Source organism: Hermetia illucens, chromosome 4, assembly GCF_905115235.1.
Source record: "Hermetia illucens chromosome 4, iHerIll2.2.curated.20191125, whole genome shotgun sequence".
Classification (NCBI taxonomy): Eukaryota; Metazoa; Arthropoda; class Insecta; order Diptera; family Stratiomyidae; genus Hermetia; species Hermetia illucens.
Window position 1 is genome coordinate 71,261,984 of NC_051852.1, and position 24,347 is coordinate 71,286,330.

General features: G+C 40.5%; 1 protein-coding gene across 1 annotated transcript; it reads right to left on the minus strand.

Annotated features, from left to right (window-relative positions):
- Positions 1–1,096: 1,096 nt before the first annotated feature.
- LOC119656068 (glutathione S-transferase) lies at positions 1,097–18,042 on the minus strand. The gene is made up of 5 exons (XM_038062346.1): positions 17,888–18,042; positions 2,073–2,289; positions 1,809–1,976; positions 1,601–1,743; positions 1,097–1,434 (listed from the first exon to the last, which is right to left on the minus strand). The coding sequence occupies exons 2-5, from the start codon at positions 2,281–2,283 to the stop codon at positions 1,267–1,269; spliced, it is 690 nt and encodes a 229-aa protein (XP_037918274.1). The 5' UTR covers positions 2,284–2,289; positions 17,888–18,042; the 3' UTR covers positions 1,097–1,266.
- Positions 18,043–24,347: the final 6,305 nt, after the last annotated feature.

A 24,347-nucleotide genomic window follows, 5' to 3' on the forward strand; every position in this document is an offset into this window, starting at 1 on the left:
ACGTACATATTACAGCTACAGATATTATCCTCACCCTAAGCAAACAAACTGCCTATTTCCGAATACTGTACATACACATGCACGTACATAAATTGATCGTATCCATATTTCCGATTTACTTCGGGCACAAAAGCATACATATGTACATACATTGTACGTATATTAAATACGGCCGGTAATGTACAAATATATCTATCGGAATCAGACACTACTCGCACAGTTCAATAGCACGTATATACTATATACCTACATACACATATGCTTGATCGGAGTAATTGACATTGCTATACAATTGACTAAAAAACTAAAACAAAATAATTCTTTGCGACCCCATTCATAAGAACTTATTTCGTTGTGGTATTGATGTGATTATGACGTCATACAGGTTGTAAAATGCACGAAATTCACAAAAATGACAAAGTTTCACCCCCTATAACTTTGTTAATAATGGTTGGATTTTCTTCACGACCAGATTGTGCATTATGCTCTTCATTACACCCGTGCCAAATTTTCTACTCCTGGGATGAACATAAGGGAGGTTGCCGGGCCTAGATTTCGTAAAGATGCAACACTGTGATGGGTTCTGAGAACGAGACCTGTTACACTTTTTGATGGTCATATTTTGAGCCCTCACTCCCCTACGTTTCACTCGATGTCAAATATTGGACCAGTTTATTTGATACCCCAAATGGCCATTTCAGAATAAATCGGGTGTGACAGACAGACATCGAATCGATTCTAATAAGGTTTGGTTTCATACAAAACTTTAAAAATGGTTGAAGTAGGTGATTATTTGCACTTGAAAATTTCTTGCGTTCCGCGCCCTAGAGCATCTAAATCGAAAGAGTTCAATGTGTTGACGATTTCAAACAAATAAATCCACTTTAATGTTTCCCTATCTTATTAGACTACTTTTTCACGAAAGATGAACTATTCAATAAACTGTAGAATTCGTTTTTTTCTTAATCTATTTTCTCCCGATACGTTAAAATTTCGTCTGGGTACTGAAAACTAAATTAAAACTTCCTCTAATTAGGTTATAATAGATTGTAAAAAATAACATAAGTGAGGCCCATACTCATAAAAAACTAGTATCTTCGATTTAGCTCTGTTATTTATTTTTTTCTCTTTAGTATATTATAATGTAAAAATATTTCAGTTGACAGATTTCTCACTCGATTATAATGAGGAGCTAAGGTATAAAGTGTACATGAAAATTGCACATTTGGACATCCCAACAAACTGAAAATTATGCCCACGGTTAGCTCAAACCTCGGTGACTGGCCGTTTCTCCATCCAAGCTTTAATTGCATCAATTGCATAGACTGATTCGACGAGGGCCTTCAAACCAGGGTAGTTTTCAATAAGATCCTTCTTGCACATGTAATTCAAATAATCTAAAATGCCCGCAAAGTAAATGTCTGCCCATGTAAGCTAAAATGGAAAAAATAGTTTGGTCAGCAGAAATAGGCGATGTTTTTTTCCTACAGACTAACAAAATTAAAACAATTGGAAATCGGTAATCTCATGTCCAAATATAACTATTTGGAATATCGCAAATTAACGAACGGAACAAAGAAAAAGAAGAATTACTACTTACTTTCCCAAGTGCAAAGTGGCCGTTATTGTCCTTAACTATTGTTTCCAGTTTCTCCAAGTAGAATGGAATGACTTCGTTCACTAGCGTGATCATTTTCTTCTCTTTAATTTCATCCTCCGGTTCGTAGGAGACGACTGCAATTTCTATTACGTTAAAAAGTTTATTAATCACACAACAGTCATCATGCAATGCACACATTGTTCTGTACTTAGGCGAAAGTCGTTGATCGTATCAACGACGATGTCGATTTGTAAGTCCTCCCAGGGATCGGCTCCTGATAAGTTAACTTGCTTAGCCAAATACCGGGCCATAGAAATACTTTGATGGACCCGCTTCCCGTCAACTTCCAACACAGGCATTTGACCCATTGGCATTGCTTTAGTTGAAAATTCATTGATATTAACGTTTCTAGTCCAATTTTAACAATTTTGGAGAATTTGGTAAAATACAGTTTGTTTTGTCTCCAACTTACTTGGCTTTAAGGCAGGCCACTCGTCACGAGTTACTCTAACATCTTCATATTCTATGCCACCGTATGCAAATAGGAATCGTAGCGGTTCTGCGAGGGCTTTCACATTGAAGTAGAACAATGTGTATGAATGTTTAACTGGTACTTGAGGAGCCTCGATTGTTGGGACATCTGAAGGTGGAGCTTCTTCCGCGGGTTTTGCTTCTTCTGCCATATTTTACTGAAACGATATTTTTGTTAATTAGTTTTCATCAATTTGAGATTCGAATTATTTCAATGCTGTCAGAAAACATATTCCTGAGCTATTATGATGATAAAAATACATCTTCTAATAAGCGCAAGTTCTAGGTTCAAAGTGCATAATGAAGCTATGGTTGTCGCTTTGTGTTTTCTACAGAAGACCGGCAAGACTCGCAACCTAACAACTAACCAGATGATTTAATTTACCTCCTGCCTTAGCTATCCAAAAAATTAACTGATTTGAATTCATTCAGGGGTTGCACAGAGCTTTGATAGATACAAGTTGAATAGGGTCGGTACCACTCCGTAATAGTCGCTGGTCCCAGGTTTTACGGTGTTGCACTGAACTTAGAATTAATTCCATCTAATTATTTAAATCTCGTTTTTATTTGTTTCACCTTCTACATGGAGTGAAAGAAGGAAGCGGCAGCTAACGGAGCAGAAGTGTGAAGCTGTCTTTTCAAGAATGCACGATCAGAGATTGTTGGGGTGAACCTAATCTGCTTGTGAAAATACATACTCCACACGGATACATTAGATGAAAACAAATGTTACATCCACTCTTCGCATGTATGAGGAGCCTCTCCTTAAACTTCACGTAAAGTTATGTCACTCACTCTATGCGTGGGATTTCATAGTTCCCATATATCCACCGAATTTCATTTGAATAGGGTAGCCGTTTTGGAAAAGAGGGCGTGTGATAGACAGTGAATAGCTTTCAGGTTTTCTTTTAAACAAAACCTTGGTTTTGGTTGTCATTCTAAATGTTATTGTAACTCACTAAAATCATCGTAACCTTAAACAAGCATAACTCGGAAACAATCCAATGTGGGTTCCAAACGTTTGGCTCTTGCCGCAAAAGTCTAAAATGTTCGGCCAACCCAAACATTGTCATCCACACGTTTGTTAGTGCGTTAGTGTCTTTTGAGCAAGCAAGCAGGTTTCCTTTGATTTGTCCAAAAAACCAACACGATCGTATTGGTGGCAAGCGCTTGCAAACCTACACAAACCGAACCAAACTTCCTATCCATACGTTAGTATTTGCGAGGATTTGGTGAGGTTTGCAAACATGTGAATCCGTAATTAAAAATAAAACATAAAGTTTATTCTTGCCATTTCTAGCGGAGTAAATTTTTTCGATTATAACTTCACTAAAAATATTTTATTTACCGAAGAATGTCTTTTTACCCGAAAAGAGACTTTTAATTATCACAGTAGTCACTGTCGGAGGGCATCGAAAAGCATATTATCAAAACCTATGGAATTTAATGGCTTGGGTAGGGATTATTGGAAACCTACTTACAAGCCTTTATATTCGCTCTAACTGAGTGACAGGTGAAAATAGAGTGAAAAGGATGTATTTTCAACAGAATGGGGTAGGGAGATTACATCCTTCTTAAAGAAAAATATCGTGAACGGTCGATAGGCCGTTATGGGTCAGTATGATGTCCTGCAAAATTGACTGATTTAAACCCACTAGATCACTTCTTGCGAAGGTACTTGGAAGAAATAATTCATAAGGACATTCCAAGATCCCAAGGAGTTCTTTTTAAAATAAGTAATGAACATTTTCATAAAAAAAGTGTTGTTTTAATTCTTAAAAACTTTAGAACTCTAGAAACGCATTGATTACATAGTGTATATAAAAATTCGAAAAAATTGGGTTGAATAGCAAAATTTTGAGGTAGAAAACCACAATATTTGCATTTGGAGAGCTATTATTTCTACATAGCTTAGTCTATTTTTACAAATTTCTGATTCTAGAGAGAAGTCGTCGCCTAGTGTAGGCGTGTTTTTAGGAATTAAAATGTCTGTGGCACCTAAAGGATTAAGATATCGCAAACAAATGACTTAACATTTTTTGTTTAGAATCGGGAGCATTTGGAATGCACAACTTCAGCATTGTTAACACGAAGTTGTGCAGGACAGAACAAATCGAATGTTGTATACCCGGTTCTCGAAGGAAAGCAGAGGACATCATTTGCATGTTTGGTGGACAGCGGTTAGGCCACTCACCTATTTTTAGTTCGTTGATACCACTTCCAAAGTCGGTCGCAGCCGTTCCAGATTACATGTCAAAAGTGTTAATTGCAACTGATCGGTACGATATGTGCAAATGTGTGGTATATCAGCGATTGGCGCTATTAGGTGTATTATGACAAAGCATTCTCCTTTGCTCCTTTTCTCTACTTTTGCATAAATTGAGGCTAAGAATTCCACTTACGAAAATTAACTGTATTTTAACTAAGTGCTATGATGCTTTGCGGTGGTTTTTGGAGAGATTGTTACTTTCGTGAGAGTAGATGTCTAGCACCTTGCCAAAAGAAAAGTTAGCTTATTTCAGTCGTTAGGGAGGTTTTACTATGTGATGGTTTCCAGAAATTATTTTTTAACTGCGAATTTACCGCATCCTGAGGCATGCAAAGAAGACGTCATAACAAGAATAATTGACATTCGAGTGAAATTGAAATTCTAATTCATGAAGAATCCACTGCTTCCCAGCCCTTTTTAAGGTTTTCTGTGAAACAAAAACCTTATTAAAATCAGTTTAATATCTGTCTTTCTGTTACACCCAATTTACTCGGAAACGACTAAACATGTCTATGTGTCTCTTTACATGGAGCGAGTGGCGCCATTTTGTGTTGAATTTTAAGGAGGGCTCCCAAGCATGCGAAAGGAGAATGTACTTTTTTTCACAAAATATGGGCATGTGGGGTTTCAAATAAAAGGGCTGAATTAGTACTTTTCGTTGTTGATGTTATTTCTGATATTGGGTGAAACATAGGGGAGAAACAGGTCTTCTCAGAACCTACCTAACCGAAAACTCTGTAAAAATGAAATCTAGGCCTCAAAATACTTCCCATACCGATATCTGCTGAAATAAAGTTAATAATAGTATATTACCATGTTTAAGAAATTTACTGGAAAAGCCCCATGCTTGTAGTTCTTCTAAATAAAAATAAAACTAGGTAGCTTTCTCCTACTACAATATATTTCAATAGTGCAGTGCTTTCCAGATCAAATTGCTTGTGAAAATGGCTTTTTAAAAAGTAGAAGGCAATTGAAATTTTAACTATGTGCAGGGAAACACAAAACCTTTTATACAGACTTGTTTCTCTTTTATATATTTTGAAAGAAGAACGCGTTGAGAATACATTGTAGAAATTTTAGACCGAAATCCAAAAAAAAAACATACCAAGTTACAGTAAAAAGCGCACGTCATGTTTAGGGGCATACAAAACGAAAATTTGAAACACGTTTTTCTCGAAAACACTTTTTTTTAATTGGTGGGAAGCACAACTAAAACTTCGTTGATCCGAGTGGACACATTATTCTACGCGTCAATAGTTTTGGTTCGAACCACGATTATGTATTTTCGGTAATAATTTTTCATTTTTATTCTGGATTACCAAATAAAAACAGCATGAGTTTGCTTTAAAATGCTTCGATTTTAATATTTACTATTACTAATATTTAAAACGTTTGAATTATTGGTTCCAAGCGACTATCAAATTTCTTAATTGAAAATGTTGTCATAATTCAAGACGTCAATAATAATAAATAGAAATATTGAAAACACCGGAATACCGGAAGCTGGACGCTTCAAGTATAAAGGTTTTGTGTTCATCTTATGTGAGAAACCCTCTATGCAAGATTTTCCGTTCGTACATAGCTAAGAATACAAAATATTTCTTAAAATTTTGCCAAACCCCAAGATACACATTTGTACATGTACATATGTGTGTGGGGAACTTTCTATGCTCGTTTTTCAATCGGTATACAATAATTGGTGGTCGGGGGGTAGTATAGGTCTCAGAGCGAAACGTGGAGTGGTACCCACGATGGAGCATAAAACATGCGACATCATGGGAAGAACGACCCAGGATCTACACACTGCCTTCATCCAGATCGAGCAGGCGGCCATTGAAACGAGATCTTGGGCTGCACATCAATGAAGAGAAGACAAAGTATACGATGGTAAGGTCAGCACCGAAAACCAATCAACCAACAACATCAAACCGCACTGTTCAAACGGGAAGAATAAAGATGGGAGAATACAACTTTGAGATCGGTGATAATTTCTTCTATCTAGGGTCAACTTTAAGACCGTTCAAAAATTTCACCTATCCAGGATAAAAATCACAACTGATAACAGCTACGATGATGAAATCCACGCACGATTGTTGTCAGCCAACAGAGCTTATTTCAGCTTACAAAAACTGTTCCGCTTGAAACGTCTCACAATAGGATCAAAGTTCTTACTGTACAAGACAATGATTTTGCCAGTCCTCATGTACTCCTCGGAGACTTGGGTTCTTAGCAAAAAAAACTTCGAACTCTTGGCCGCGTTCGAGGGAAGAATCCTCCGAAGAATTGTTGGCCCCCTACATGAGGACGGACGATATCGTAGCCTACACAATGACGAAATCTATGAGCGATACCATGACCGTCAGGTTGTGGATAAAGTCCGGCTCAATAGGTTACGGTGGGCGGGTCACTTAGTATATATGGATGAGGTTTCCAAAAATACTAATCGACCCCTTTAATTGACTCATGTCCATATTCAGTGAAAAGAAAATTTACACCTCGTTTCACATATACGGGGAGCCCCCCTTAAACTTAATGCAAAATTGCGCCACTTGCTATATGTAAAGGGATTCATAGGCTACACGTTCTCACCAAATTTCGTTACAATAGGTTCAGTCATTTTCGCGTATATCGAGTGTGAAAGGCAGACAGACATTGAATCGATTTTAATAGTTTTGTCTCACATAAAACCTTAAGACGGCTTAAATAGGAAAACCCCCTTAAAGGCAACGAAGAAAATATGAGCACATTTTAGATTAAATGAGGAAAATTTGAGTTCTCTTGAGTAAGTAGATGTGTTATTGGCGAGGTTGTCCAAAAAGAGGGAAAGTTGGAAAAGCAATAGGCTGAAAAGAAAGATTTCAGGGAGCTAAATTATATTATAGGGAGACACTTAACAGTGAATTGGAGGAGGAGTGGGGTGATCGGGATATGGACCCTCGGGCAAGTAAATCGAAATTTGAGAAGAACCTCATTAAGTGCGCTTGAATTGATGAAAGACAGTAAAAATGTGGTCAATGTAGGGAACGAGGTTTACGACGGAGTGATGGACATAATCCTAAAATTTGTTCCGTCTTTCTCTAGTGAAAGATCTGTTCCTCGTGACTGAATTTGTAAAATTTTTAGACTGGGTATCGGAATTGAGTAGTCTCTATCTTGTTCAGTTGATCAACAATACGTACTATCTTATATCTTTAACCTAGTGCAGTAGATATAGAGAGCTTGAAAAACGCGTATATGCCCAAGTGTTTGCTCAACCGCTTGCGAGATTAGTTACGGATGTGCAAGCAGTGTTTTGGAAATAGTTTGATGGAATATTCCCTGAGAATCAGCTCTCTTTTGAAACGGACGAAGGATGCGATTAGCGCAAAATATCCTGGAGGAGACGAAGGGTTAAAGAAAAAGCCTGTAAAGGAGGATATAGCTGCTTTTAAATAGTAAGTGAAGAATGATAACATGTGCTTACATCTAATTGGAAAAAAGTTGTCGACATTGAGCGCGGTTGGGTCAGAAGCAGCGTTTATTGAAGAGGATTACAGGTCAAGGGTCGAAAGGGACATTGATCGAGCGTGGGTGGAGAAATTTGTGATGCGATGATATCGGGTCCCAGCCGTTTCTAAGCGGAGGACATTCGGCGAGACAACACGATTGATCCGGCTGCAGTTTGCTCCGCAGATGCAGTACCAGTCCTGGAATTATCCGGGTAGGCAAGTACCATGCCGGCAGCTGGGGATTGTAATCATTTGGTACTTTAAGTGCAACAATTTAGGGCATCGCACGAGCCAGTCGGGCCAGAAATGTTGACCCTTCTTGTATTCAACGCAGAAAGTATGGGCACACGGCGCCAGATGATCCTGAGATCATAGTGTTGGGCTCAAGAAAAGGAATAATTGTGGAATGCCTGTGGCGTCCAAAGGCAGTAGTTTGTTTGCAACTGGAGATAATACCAGGTGTATTTTTAGATAACGCTGGTGTGGAATCGCATGGCGGTAAAATCTTTGTGGGACTGGTAAATGCAAATTAGAACGACGTAAGAATTCATTAACCCAAACCTGACTTCAGGCAGTTCATTGATTATAAGCTAGATATATATCCAGGGGTGGAGGCACAAAAACAGTGTAGGCCGCAACAGGGAGAAAACACAGAAGTCTAAGAACTATCGAACATACTCAATGAATAGGAACTCTGCCTTAAGTTTCTTAACTCAACTCAACTCTGCCTTAAGTTTCTTAACGTATTCATGCTCCCGGAGGGCAAGTTGATGTTTATCCATGTTAAGACTTTTTCCATACCGCTGCTGCTCGGGGCGACACTGACGATCAAGCCTCAGTATCGAATACTGCATGCTCATCGCGAAGAGTGCTAGAAGCAGTTTAATAAATTTTTAAATTCGACTTTATCTTGGTGCCTAAACAACAATTGAAGGGAGTGAAAGAAACTTCCGGCTATGTGTGGGTTTTAGGAACTTGGATAGATAACATTCTCGATGAACTCGGTGATTCCCGGTATTTTTCCATGTTTGGCTCGGTACAAGACTATCACAAGCTTTTGATAAATAGAGACAATAGAGAGAAAACTGCATTTAGTCTCCTTTACTAAACGGCTTTTGCGGTTGCCGTTTGGTATCAAGATCCTTGATGAACCAGGTTCTAACGGATCTTCACCACGTAGAATGTTCTCTATACCTTGATGATGTAAAAATCTTCGCATGGACGAGCATAACCAAAACTTAAGGGGTCTTTCAACAATTTCAACAAGTCAACCTTAAAGTACAACTTATTAAGTGTCAATTTTTGAGGAAAGAGGGAACTTAATTAGGCTGCTGTGTGTTCCGAAAAGGGCGTTAGGCCGAATCCCAGGTTAACCGAAAAGGTGAGCAACCCAAGAATGAAAACCATTCAACAAGTAAAATGGTTTTTCAGATTAGTTAATTATTACCAAAAATTCGTAACTGGTTACATGTAAATTACAGCGTCCATTAGCAAACTACAGCGGAGGGAAGAGAAGTTAATTTGAAGCTATGGATGTGAGAGGAAGACATTTATGACACTAAAAGGCAAGCTGACCTCCCCACCTTTGCGAGCAGACCTGAATATCGAGGAGAAGACGGAGAATTACTGTACGACGGAGCGAGAGCTTCTAACTACGCAATGGGTGGTTAATAATTGTTGTTACTACCTGCTGAGAAAGCCCTTCAAGGTTGTAGCAGGACCACAAGCCGGATAACGGGCGGTTAAAAGCGAAGGATTCCACCAGCAGAATATCAAGGTTGCAACAAAAATTGTCGAAGTATGATTTCAAGGTCATGTAGAAGCCGGAACCTTCAGCAAGGAATGCATACACCTTAAGTAGATCATTAGCTAATGACTACGAGGCTGGTTTAGGCCCTTGTTTGATGGTGACTCACTGACAAAGCAAGGCGGTGCAGGACGCGCAGTATTTGGGCAGATGGGTTCAGCCAGCCAAGCTCTGGGATGAGCGAACGACTTAGATGGGCGTTGCCGTACGAGGTGGTGGATGAATTTAAGTATCCTAAATATTCATTCCCATCTCCTTCTGTAGCTTTTCAGACGGGAAACATCTACTTATTTTCTTTAAAATTAATTTAATAAGTTATAAATACGCTAAGTAATTCGTTCGTTAAAAATAAAAATAATTTAATTAATTTTGTTGTCAAAGTAAAGTAAAAGTCAAAATTGAAAGCAGTTTTATCAATTTAGTTGTTACAAATAAAAATAATTTGGTTTATTTGATTCCTAAATGAAATTCTATTTAATTTTGTTTTGGCAATGACGCTCTTGGTTGCATTAGGTATATCGTATGTGATGGATTTGGCCCTATCACAGCCTTTGCGGATAAGCCGGGTAGAAAAAACTAGCACGTTTTACGATCAGTTGCGACAAGTAAACTTTGTGGCGCCCCATTGGACACTCTCGACTAGGATCACGGTGACGGATAGAAGGAGAGAATTCGAGATGAGCAAAACTTGTAACCAATTAGGCGAAGTCATCAACAAGTGCAAATCAACGGGCAGGATGGTCCGACAAATGATGGGCGAAGTTGATAAGAAACAGTGAATGTGGAGAGCAGGATGTATTGCAGTCTTATCCGGATCTGGCCAGTCAAGGTAACGCAGCGTCGGAATAGAACAACGTCAAGCTAGAATTTGAAGTCAACAGTTCTAACTGAAGTGGAAATTTAGGTTGTTCCAAATGACCTAGAAACGTTACTTAAAATTATGGAAAGTGCTAGTTTTGTCTATCGCAACCATTGTTACTTCACAACAAAGATTCGCTTCAAGTTCTTCCGCAGCTTCCGATTAAAGACCTTCTTGAGGTGCAATTGTAAGTAAGCGGGCAACTCGTAGCAGTGAAGATGGTGCAAGAAGGTGAGCAGTTGTTATTCCTATTAAAGTACTCTGAGTTGAGAAGCAATCCTACAAGCTTTACCGAGCCTACAAAATTTCAGCATTCAGAGACGTGAACGGAACTGACTCGATGCCAGTTTATGGAATCAGATTTGCGCGAACCGCACACCGTGAATCAGAGAAGGCATTAAATTGAAAGCAGAAGAATGCTTTGTGTGAAGAGACCAGTCTCATGTGGATGAGCACATAAGCTCTGTTGAACCACCAAATGCGGTAATATCCAGACAATTTGATCAAGAGGGGATCGAAAAGGAAATCTGGTTACACACCGACTGTGGCTTTGTCTTCTGTTTTCTATTACATATAACACTCGAAAGACAAAATGCAGCATCCAAAAGTCTGTTCATTTCTACTATCAGCACTGAGAAAATTGCAGGACTACCCTTATATTTTTCTGCTGTAAGAGGTATAGGTTCGATTTAACAAAATTTCTAGAATTGGATCAGTTAAAGGGCTAGATTGTCTTGCGATGAAAGCTCAATAAGAGAGCATGTGTTCTGACGTTACAATTACAAAGTGATAATATAATTCTGTTACCAGGACCTAGTTCGGATTGTCTTACAATACCAGATCAATGGCAAAAGGAAAAATGTCAAAGTTGCCATTGCTTACTTACTTGGAAATTAAGTGATTTTCAACTCTTAATATGTTGCAAATCTAATCTTAAAGGAAAATAGCTATTTGATTTCCCGACTTTAACTGGTCTCATGATTGCGAACGTAGAATGCGCCCCTAGTATTTAATCTAATAGTTTACACTTCAAATATGTTAGAGTTGATTAGAAACTGGCTATTGCAGGCGAACAGATTATAACACAAAGTTTAATTATGTAACATTTTGGCAATACAGTGCAGCTCCCTAGGCGAGTAATAATAATCGTTGACGCAACAATCCACATTGGATCAGGGCTTTGAAGTGTATTAGAACACTTCATTCAAGACCGTAACAGTACACTACAGGATAGCCTGTAGGAGACAATTTGGTCAGCAATGCGCTCGCCCAAGATTATTACCCTGATTTGACTCAGGTACTCATTCATTCTTGAGTCGACTGGTATCCGACGTCAAATCACGATACAAAGCCCACTGCCACCAGCGAGATTTGAACCGTGACCTTCCGTACGACAGCCTTGGTTGTTCTGCACACACCAGTTATCCCTATATTACCTGAAGCAAACGCGGTAAAGCAATTCCCTGGAGGCATCGAGAATTACAAAACTCAACTGAAACTCTGGAAACCAACCAGACGATTTCTGTGTGATAATTGTAATATCAAAAAAATGACGACCGGTCAAACTTCAGCAACTCTCAGCATGAAACAAAACTCATTCAGAAGTTTGAAACGAACTCCTTTAGAACCTATTTTGAGGAACCGTCAGGCGAAAAGAAGACTTCACGGTTATGCAGAGTGCTTAAACGGGATGGGTCAGCCTAGTTGAACTCTCTTAGAAAACCGGATGGAACTTTCACGAACTCAGAGCTGAGTGAATGAAGACTTTCTTGAAAAAAACACCATCTGGGAGATCAGATGCGACAAGTCGAGGGGAGAGCAAAGCATGGTATAGGGCATGTAAAGCGATATCTAGAAAATATTTTTTAGCATGTCTTGCTCTGAGCTACGTCCCCATCTTTTAGCAAGAGATTTAGGTAACCTCCATATCGAAGCCTGCCAGCTGAATAACACCGGTGCCATAAGAACGACAACAGGGACAGCTCTAGATGCATTGCTCGATATGCAGCCATTGAATAAATATGTTCAGAGCAGTTCTTAGACTAAGTCGTTTTATCTATGGGGAAACAACAGACGCGGAGGACACAGCGCATTGAAAACACTAAATCAAGTTTTTTGCAATGCCTTCTGATTCTCGGATCCCCGTATCTGTAGAAGATATAAAGTTATCTCCAAACGAACTAGAAGAGTGCGTGGCGGGATACACAAAGATCTTCTCCACCGATGGTTAAAAAAAGTTGGCTTTTTCCTTGGGACATTATACAATGTTCTTTCAGGTTGAAGTTTATACGCTCCTAAGGACAGCAACCTGAGTGATTGACGAGCGATAGACAAGCTGTACTGAGGACTTAGAGCAGTCCTTTTACCACTTCAAAAATCGTTCAGGAATGAAGGAACCTGCTGAACTCAATTTCTATATTCAATACGATGGAACTATTCTAGGTACCTAATCACTGGTGTAATGGAGGAAATGAAATCTCGGATGCCTTAGCAAAAGAGGGTTCAATTCCTTCTTGCAAAAACCGAAACCAGCATTCGGGAGTGCCTGTAGCATTGGCTAATACTGTTTTCAAAACCTGGAGGTCATAAGGACAGGTGACAGAATCTAATTGCCACCGGACACACCAAACAAACATGGAAGTGATGGTGGTTGGTATCAGTGGCTTCTACGAGGCCAAATAGCAGACCATGATTGCCGTGGTAAAAACATACGGGGCAGTCCAGCCTGCTCAGATCTTCAAAGCAAGCCAGTAGCATTCAGGAAGAAAAGTATTTTTCCTAACCTGCCGTGAGAGATCTCTCTGCAATAGCCTCTTCTCCGCAGCTTCGGCAATGCGAATTGTAGGGTATTCCACCAAAGAACGTCAAGAGCAGAGTTCTACTTGGCCAGTCCATTAGCCCGGTTCAATGTCTATCAAACGAACTTTTTTCAGAAACGATATCGATTGATTGATTTGGTGGTAAGATGAGAACTATGAATGTGCACACCTGCAGTGAGTTACATCCCTCTACATTGAGTTTCAGGGGGTCTCCATATATGCAAAATGAGTACGTAATTTTTTTTTGGTTTTAACTTCTTAATTCTAATAAATAATTTTACAGTCAACTTTCCAAAAATTAAGTACATGTTTTAGTTGTTTTCTTCTCTGGATCCTCCGGTACTGGCCACATCAACCGGCTCTTCATTGATTTCATGAAGATTCTCGATAGTGTCAACAGCGAACATATCTTAATTGCTCTATGAAGCAAATGTTATAGAACACGCTGCGTCGGGGTTTACAGACGAAATTCACCGCATTTTATTTCTTCTTGGGTTCGATAACATTCATTATGCTGTTTTGACCGTAGACCGCGAAGGAGTTCAATGTAATAATATCATACCTTAAAATCCTAAAATACGCTGACGATGTCTACTCACTTTCTGCAAATAAAGAGAGGAGCAAGCCGGGATACCGGAAGCTGGGCACTTCGGCTATAAAAGTTTTGAGTTCATCTTATGTGAGGAAATCTCTATGCACGGTTTTCCATCTGTACTTAGATAAAAATGCAAAATATTCCCTCACTAATTGCCAAACTCCAGATAAACATATGCAGTGTTGTGCAGTAGTTAACTAATTTGTTAGCTAATTTTTCGAAATAATTGATTCAGCTATTAATTGCAATGATCGACTAACAATTGATTAGCCGTCATCTGCAATCATTGAATATCTCAACATTAAGTTCAAACGGTTCCGCACTAAATTACTTTCGGCGCTGGGTTAAGGTAGTAATATTTGCGGAATGATTGCCACTGTCACGCGAAAACTCCAGCTCTTCATCAACTCTTTTTTGTGCTCAAGCATCGGTTTCAGCCAACTAAGATAAAAAAAATTGTAAAATTGCTTCTCTCTAAAATGGCAGAATACGAGAATATTACACTAAACTGAACGAAACGGCATACGAAAATGTCATGGTTGATTACATTGACTAAACGTCCTACCATTTGAAGTATAATTGTTAATATAGGAAACCTATTTGATTTGCTTTGCGCAAAGTGAAGATTTATCATGTTTCTTGATTTTATTTACAGTTGCGCGTATATGGTCTTAGAGATGGTTTCACTGACGCTTATTAGGATAATGAGGTCAAGGTTAAGTTATAAATACCTTGTCAAGGAGGATATTTAATTTGAAATGGCTGAAGATAACAAAATGCCGGTGCAATACTATAATTATTAGAAATTATGTGTGCCCATAAACTGCTTCGTACAAATATTGGATTTGTGATAACGATTTCACATGATAACGCATAAAAGTTGTTCATAAATGGATCACTACGATAGTTGATAAGCAATTAGCTCAAATATCAAATACTCATAGATTTGGCCATGTATATGATATTGCAAAAGCATTTTTTATATTATATTTTTCATCCCTTTAATTATTAATTTCCACTGTAGTTCTATTCTAGTCTGGTGAAATTTGTTCCAAAGCAGCATTGTTAGCTTTCTTTTGCGTAGACATCGAAATCTTTCTTTGTACTTTTTACGCCTGTACTCGTATATTACAAGAGGTGCACAATTTGCCTACAGAACTGGATATCATTGAATAGACAAATAAAGCTTGATCTTGGCCTCTTGCTGAATAAAAATTATTTGATAAATCTTCTTTAGTGTAATTGCGAATAAAGTGAAAGATTTTAGTTGCACTGAAAATACCTTTTTGACTGGAAACTAAACGAACTTTAATTGGAAACGGTTACCATCAGTAAGCGAATTGAAGATCCCACGTTGCAGTTGAAGGGTACCCCACAAAGTTAAAACAAGTCGGGAAACCGGAAGCTTGACGCTTCAGGTATGCAAGGTTTTGTGTTTCCTTATGTGAGGAGCAGATATTGAAATCGCTCAGTTCTGGGCAGGTTACTGCCATTGCCAGAATTGAGTGATTTAAATATGTCGAAGGACAGGTTACTGCCATTGTCAGAACTCAGCGATTTAAATATCTCGAGTCAATGCTATCAGCCAATGGAGAACTGCGTAATGAAATTGTTTCATGCATTAATGCAACCTGGATGAAGTGGCATTCTCCAACTGGTGTTCTTTGTGATCGACGTATCAGCGCACGTCCCAAATCTAAAATTTACTGCAATGTCGTCCGTCTGCCACTCTCTATAGTTCTGAGTGTTGGCCGACTATAAAGGACAATGAACGGTGTCTTGCGATAATGGGGACGAAGATGTTGCATTGCACTGGTGTCGTGACACGTTTTGATTACGTCTGAAATGAGAATATCCGCGATCGATATGGGTTTGCATCGATCGTGGAAAAACTGCAAGAGAGGCGTTTTCGATGGACGTAATTCACGCTAACGAGAATTCAACAACCAGTATTGGTCAGAACATCGAAAGCAATTGTAAGCAACCAAAAAGCCAGCCAAAACAATGGTGGCTTGATACGCTGGATGGGGATGTAGAGGTCTCTCGATTACATCCTGATCAGGCATTTGATAAAATAAAATGACGAAACCGATCACAACGAGTCTTTGCAATTTATGCCAAAACTAATCTCAGTTTCGGAAAGTACCAATCGAGACCTTTCATTTGACACCCTACACAACTATATTCGGTGAAAAAATTTTTTGAATCCTGCGTTTGCATGTATGGGGAGCCCCCTTTAAACTCCACCTAAATTTATGCCACTCGCTGTATGCGTGGGATTTCATAGCTCCCATCTGTCCACCAAATTTCGTTCGGATGGGTTTAGCGGTTTTGGAGAAAAATGCGTGTGACAGACAGACAGACATTGAATCGATTTTAATAAGGTTTTGTTTTCCACAGAACCTTAAAAAAAGAAACTCCGGGACCTTTGTGAAACTATATTTTACTACATTTAAGTTCAATCCAAAGGTATTAAATTTCGTGGCAAAGCAAACCATGAAATAAAAAACAATTTTGAAAGTTTAGTGTAGGTCCTACACATGGTAGGACGGGTAAGCTATTTAGTGTGGATACTGATTAGATATTCTGTGACCTTTACATAACATTCCCTACCAATTAATCACACACAATTCCACAACAACAAAAACATTTCATGTGTCGACAGATTCAGGTACATCGACTTTTTCGTACATAGTCACTGATTGTTTGCAACTTGTTAAAACGAATCGTAGACCAAACTAGCCTCCATATAATAAACTTCATTGTAACGAATATCTTCGAGTCCCCTTCAGCTTCATTATATCGAGGTAGGTGTATGTTTCGAAAAATATAATTGAATTTCTGGTGCTTATCAGAAGCCTGCATGCTTGCAGTATCTCAGGCAGAACCATAGGCACAAACTCCAGCCTCGAAATGAAAAGCGTGCTGCCACTCTTATTTTCCCTTTTTTTACTAAAATCTACTCCGGGCCGTCGAGAAAATTCCGGGCTCGTGGATTTCTCCCCTCTCATGTTAAATCAGCTTTTGCGCAAGACTCCAAAGTCTTCATATCTAAAGTACACGCTTCCACTTAAGACTTAAAATATGTAGATTCAAAGCCTATTTGATTGATTGATTAATTCAACTTGAGCATTTTATAAATTGCACCCTTTTTCAAATTATTTTCGCGATGAACTGCATAACTAGGGCAATTCGAGTAGACTACGTACAGTTCTGAATCTATACACTCAATGTGGAGTGAGTCCTCATATTCTAATTGAACTTGTGGCGCGACGATTGCAGATGGGCTCTAACTCTTATATTGGCGAACAAAACGCCCGGATTAGAGCTTCATAGACTGGCGGTGGAATTGATTCCGAACTGGGGTTAGAATTTTAGTAATTGGCTGGAAGGAGTGAAACAAGTCCAACTTCAAATTATTGTGTCGCATTGCGAACGGTGGGGGACGAAGCCATTGATTAATATTTAGAGAAGAGCGGACGTGTCCATGAAATCCAAGGCATGGATTGTTCTCGAGTGGGCGACCTCCATATTTGCACCACGCGTCATTTCTGATCTCATCCGCAAGTGGTCGAGCACCAGAATCGTCAATTGGCAATAATTGACCACCATCAGATTGGATTGAATTGGATATCACAAGCGGTGCACAAAATTGACTATTATCACATAACTGGTTCTGTTAGAACACCGGCTGGCACTTGACGTCCACAAATCTGAATATCACCTACCGCTTATCACTGCTGTTACATAACAGCAGTTTTGGGTGTCGCGTTGCATAGGAATTTTTGATAATATAACTGAAGCGGGTTTGCGACTCTTACATCTTAAGAACTTGCGGACGGAGAATAACACACGCCACAGTACCTATTGCATCCCGACACCATTATTATAGGAAAGCGAGCAGGAAATGGAATCTTACCTGTGCTATGTCACCGAACGTCCAAACAAATCTGAGTAAACTACGCCTCCCCCAACTGCCGGCTTAGCTTTATATACCGCACAACTACTGACACGTATTTTCGCTGATAATTCATTTGGGGTGCTCGGGGCAAATGGCTTTTATTTGTATGCAACCGTGGGATAAGATCGAAATAAATATTAAAGCTTTTGCGTGGGGCAGCGCTGAATTTCAAGTTTTTTCTTTGAAGCGTTTTGATTTTCTTGTTACTCGGCTGGTACTGAGTGGGATCAGATAGTATGCAGTCCAATGGGAAAACCTGGATCACTCACTAAAGTCGGCATTTCAGCCAATTCTTCCCGGTAAGCGATGGGGGTGCGTATGCATGTACTTAGAAATAAGTGCTGGTCAGTGCAAGAAGTTGCTCTGGGCAATTACTTCTCAGTAACCTTCAGAGTACTGCAAGGACTGTGTGCGAATTGCTGCAGGTAAAGTAACTACAATATTACTTCTGAGTAATAGAAAAGGTTGCACTTGGACTTCCACAGAAATTAGTAGTTAGAAGTTTAGCTATTTTTGTAATGGTACCTACGCGTGAATAGAAATCGGTTTCCATCCAAAGTGACGCGCGATGTGCTAGCTGTACTCACATTGTATCTATGATGGGCGATTTTATTGAAAATTAGTTAAAAATTGCATTGAAAACGTTGTAAAATATAGTAAATGGGCCGTCGAAATAATCGCTGCCAGGGAAAGATGCTGAAGAAATCCTTTCAATGAAGGATTAAAAATATATCTGCCTAAGCACGTTTTGATCATATCCGAAATGAGGATATCCGCGTTCGTTATGGGGTTGTATCGATCGTGGAAAAATTGAGAGAGACGCGTCTTCGATGGTATGGTCCCGAAATTCGCGCTAACGAGAATTCACTTGCCAAGATTGGTCTGAACATCGAAGTCGATGGTAAACAACCAAAAGGCAGGACGAAACAACGGTAGCTTGATACATTGGATGGGGATTTAAAAGCCTTGAGACTGCATCCAGATTAGACATTTGATAGAGCCAAATGGCGAAACCGACCACGATGAGCCGACCCCACTTGTGAACAGGACAAAGGCTGAAGAAAAAAAGGAAGAATAATGGGCGTAACGAGAATCAAAATTGGTCCAACCAATTGCCTTATCGCGCAAGCAATCTAGAGAAGCAGTGAGCAATCGAAAGGATACCGAATTCTGGGGATAAAAGTTTTGGCCGAGTGCGTTTCTCTCAAAGTGTCCCGCTGAAATAGCAATAAAACTATAAGTATTAAAAACAAATCGTAATACCAAAAGCTCGACGCTTCGGGTATAAACGTTTTGTGTTCATCTTATGTGAGAGACTTTCTACGCACATTTTTCCATTCGTACAAAGCAAAAAATTCAAAATAATCCTCAAACAGCAAAATATCTGTATGTATATATCAAAGTCATAAATATATCTCATCCTAAACAAACATATTCTTGTTGAATACCGCTGGTGGTATATATATACATATGTATGTATATCTATTTGATTTGGGCAGCACCCGAAACTCCATTAGCATATACACACCTGCCCGGACTAATTGATGTTGATACAGAAGTAACTAAAAAAGTTAAAAAGAAACGTAAAAATAAGATATTTACATGCTTCCTACTGTTCAGATGAGTCCACTATGTATGAAGATGGCGTCATACACATCTTAGAGTCCAATCAATTCATATAAAATACAAAACTTTCACGATCTGTAACTTTGTTAATAGTAGTTGAAATTCCTTCAAACTTCGAATTTTCTTTTGTTTCACACAAAGCCTTAATAAAAAATCAAAAATGTAAATAATTTGGAATACAGGAAGCTCGACACATTCGGTATAAGGGTTTTGTCTTGTACGAACAGTTTTTCCATTCATACGAAAGCATACATTCGTATCCACTGGCCGTTTTTTTGAACACTACTCAAAAATTTTATTAGCACATTTTAAATAAGAGATTTCGATGATCAAATGACCATCTTGAGTGGCCGACGTGACCTAGAGGGAAGAGCTCAGGGAACGTGTTCGACTTGAAGTCATTGGGAAAACTGGTGACCGAGAGTCGATGGGGGCAGAGGCAGCGGCATCAACAACACCCCGCCGCACTGCAGGCAAGAGTTTCAGTATTCGCCGAAGCATCCCAGCAACTCCGGGAATTCTATCTCAAATCAATGATGAGATTGCATCCCGGCTGTGTACTGATATGTCCCTGCGACTATCAGATTGCACGGTCAGAAGATTCGCTTTCGTGTTATTGGTTTGAGTGACCAAAAAGATCCACCATGGAAAATTCGTCTGGAACGTCAGCGAGTCTCACTAAGGCAGGACATTGCTAGACTGATTCAGATCAGCACTGGCAATACCAGTGGACGGGTGAGAAATAAAGTGCAGCGGGTTTACAGAAACTATGCCATTCCCAGTGAAACACCCGTAGTTGAAATTCTGGACACACTAAAGCACAAACTTTCTGTCATATGCAGTCGGTTACGACGGTATGGCGAAAGTTATTCCAGACGTGTCCAGAATTCAACATACGGCAGGAACCAGCGGAGCTTTTTCAGATCTCTCAACGAATCCCAACAGAGCGTCCAGGCAGTGCAGTTTTCGGTGACTGAAGCGAAAGAATATTGGGGTGGACTTTGGGGGTTACCCGCGTAGCACGCTGAACATGCTGAGTGGATCACCGCCATCGGCACCCGCCATGCCAATACGCCTGGTATGAATTTTGCGGATGTTACCGAAGAGGAAGTTCGACGAGCCATAAACCGCTCAAGAACTGGAGGGGTCCAGGTCTGGTTCGGGTGCAGAATTTCTGGTATAAGAAATTTACCAGTGTACACAGTCGGTTGGCACACAGTATAAATAAGGACATGAGTCGGCCGGAGGAATTTCCACCCTTCCTCACTGCCTTTTCCCTAAAAAGGACACGGTGCAGGACCCCGCAGACACAAGACCGTTTACTTGCTGACCAACCCTCTACAAATTCGTTACGTCCGTTAGTAGTGGAAATGTTAATGCGCACCTCGAGACCAACAAAATTCTGTCCGAGGAGCAGAAGGGCTGCTGAGTTGGGTCAAGAGTTTACAAAGAGCAACTCATTTTCGACTCGGTAGTTGTAGGACAAGCAACTAGAGGCCAAAGAAACCTCTTTAGTTCCTATATCGATTATACCAAGGCTTTCGATAGCATTCCGCATACCTGGCTTATGCACTCGGAATTTTCCCGTGGACGAAGTCCAATCTGGAAAACGTCCAGCAGCGGATACGGACAACTATGTCCAAATTCCGAATGCATCACCCAAAGTCTGCCGTGGATCGGATGAACCTGCCTCGTGGCATCGGAGGTAGGCGCGTAGTTGACGTGACGACACAACATCATCGCCAAGTCGATTCGCTGCGCGCTTATTTTTACAGCAAAGAGCAGACGAGTCCCTTGCACGCGGTTGTCTGTAAGGCAGACTGTGGACTGACTCCACTTAACTTGAAGGATCGATCTTTCAATCCTCTGAGTGGGGTGAAGTCGGACCAAGAACGGATCGATGAATGGAAGTCGAAGGCAATGTACGGTAAATGCGTGAATTATCTTTGGCAGCCAGTTATCAATTTGCATTTGTCGAACAGATGGCTGTGTGCTGGGGAGCTCTTTGCTGAGACAGACAGGTTCATGTGTGCCATTCAGGACGGCGTGGCCGCCACCCGAGCTTATAAAAAGCTCATCATGAAGGAAGGAACGACCAGTGCAGAATGTGTGGTTCAGCGTTAGAGACGTTGGACCATCTCATTTCTGGCTGAACTGTTATGGCACCGGTGCAATACATCACCAGGCATAGTGCTGTATGTAAGGTTATCCATCAAAACCTTGCATACAAGCATGGGCTTATCACGGGAACATGTTCGGTTTACCGATATGAACCGCAATCAATACTTGATAGTTCTACTTATAGCATGTATTGCGACTGGTAATGATCGCCATACTGCGCATAACAAGCCTGACGTACTGTTAGTTGACAAGACGGGTCGCTCTGCGTATATTATTGATGTTGCTATCCCCCGTAATAGAGATTATTACCCTGTTTTGACTCAGGTGCTCATTCACAGCTGAATCGACTGGTATCCGACAGCCAATCACCATCTCTGCCGCCAGCGAGATTTGAACCGCGACCTTCCGTACGATAGCCTTGTGCTCTAATCACTCAGCTATTCGGACAAGAGAAGAGATACCGCAGAATATTAAACTGGCCCAAGGTTCGAATCCCCCTCATTGCAAATCCATTTTTTGCGGCCTGTGAATCTCTCAGAAACGTACATTTTATCGCCGCCCAGGTGAAGATTTCATAATTTGCTATATAACTTGTTACCATTACTGCCAAAACGTAAATTGAAGGATTGTCCATTCACGCATCAATTCCTCAATTTCCTGTTAAAAGCTGATTCATCATCGTCAACGGCGCAGCGATCGGTATCCGGTCTTGGCCTGCCTTAGTAAGGAACTACAGACACTCCGGTTTTGGGCCGAGGTCCACCAATTCAATATCCCTAAAAGCGGTTTGGTGCCCTGAACTGCGCCATCGCTTCATCTCAGACATGGTCTGTATCGCGAATCACTTTTTCAGGACCAGGTTAAAGAGGGCGCATGATAGACCGTTGTTGAATGGTCGCCTTCGCACATTGGTCAGGGTCAGCTTAGTCAGTTTTATTGATTTTGTCGGGATACCGAATTCTCTCCTGGCCATGTACAGTTTTACCCTGGCTGCACTGTCATAGGCGGCCTTGAAGTCCTACCTGAAAAGCGAAACTTTGACCTTCTATGTTATTAATAGGTCGATAGCCTTCAAACTTCGTAGACAACCCATTGCAGGGCGAACTGGGGAAAGAACAAAAGGAGGAAGGGACATCTGAAGGAGACTTCACTCAGGTACTCTCCAAGGCTCAAAAGAAGAACACAAAGAGGAACAGGAGACAAAAATACGTCGCGTCATCAGAAAAACCTCTACCTAAAATTAAGGAGGACATGGACGACGCAGCACCAAAAGAAAAGCTGGGGAGACGAAGGAAGTCTAGACCGGCAGCTCTACTTATTAAGCCGGCGGAAGACAAGACTTTTGCGGAAATCCTCAGTGAAATCCATTACAAGATCAAACCCGAAGATAGCGGAGCAGAAGTGTCTTCCATTCGTAAAACGAAGGGTGGTGGAGTCCTAGTGGAACTAGGCCAGAGGCCAACAAATAAATTAAGTAGCAGTCAAGGGGTTCTGAGAGACTTTGGTTTCCAGCCTGGAACCCACGTGTCCCCTGGAAATCCGAGTCTCACAGAAAAGAACGAGGTAGAAGAGGCTATCAAACGCGAATGTCCGGAGGTAACCGATGTCCGGATTAGTATCACCTCTGCGAACTCCCGAGGCCAGAAACTCGTTGTGGTGGAAGTTACCGAGTAATACGCGAGGAAGCTTTTAAACAACGCAAAAATTAGAATTGGTTGGGTAGTGTGTAGAATACGAATCTAGGCCGCCATAGATCCGAGCAGCGCGAGTGGAGCAGTTCGCAACTGGAGTTCTCGACTGGAGAGATTTCAAGCGGAAACTTCGATTTCTGAAGACCAACGGATGTATTATTAAGTAATTAGGCAAAGTAATTAGGGAAAGTTAATGCATATTAGTTAAGGAAAGTGAGAAAAATATACAATGGTGAGGACTGGCAGCAGCTGTTTTATTTCATGATTGGAAGCAGGGTAAGTATGATAAATTAATAAGAAATTGGTTTTCAGACTTCTGTGGGATTTCTCATGTGACGGGACACAACGGCCCGAGGTAATATCGCGCCCGAAGAACAGTAAGGTGCCACTGAGAAACACTGTAATGGTAAGTGTGGAATAGGTGATCAAGTCGATCATCCTGAGTGGCCGATAACGACCTAGAGGGCAGAGCTATCCCAGAAATCTAAACAAATTGGCTAAATTGACCGTGAAGGTCCGCCCACAAAGATTGAAGCTCCATCAAAGCGCTCAAAGGACCCCCCCACATTCCCGAGCCTGGCTAGCACAGAGGCGTGCAAGAACGTGTCGACCGAGCACTTTGATGGAGCTTCAATCTTTGTGGGCGGACCTTCACGGTCAATTTAGCCAATTTGTTTAAATTTTTGGGATAGCTCTGCCCTCTAGGTCATTATCGGCCACTAAGGATGATCGACCTGATCACCTATTTCCATTAGTATCATTACAACACCGACATCGCAATTAAGGAAATACCCGCTAACAATGCTATTATTAACTTTACTTGCGCAGATATCGGAGCGGGATGTATTTTGAGGCCTCGATTTCATATAGATGTATCACTGTGATTTTCCGGTAGCATAGGTTCTGGAAACGAGACATTTTTAAATTTTTGGGGCACACATTTTAAGTCCTATCTCCCCTTGGTCTTCCCCAATGTCAAA

Coding starts and splice junctions, on each gene's coding strand:
- LOC119656068 (XM_038062346.1), bottom strand. CDS start 2,283: ATGGCAGAAGAAGCAAAACCCGCGGAAGAAGCTCCACCTTCAGATGTC. Junction 1,744..1,808: donor GATCAACGACTTTCGCCTAA/GTACAGAACAAT, acceptor TTAACGTAATAG/AAATTGCAGTCGTCTCCTAC. Junction 1,435..1,600: donor GCCACTTTGCACTTGGGAAA/GTAAGTAGTAAT, acceptor TTTCCATTTTAG/CTTACATGGGCAGACATTTA.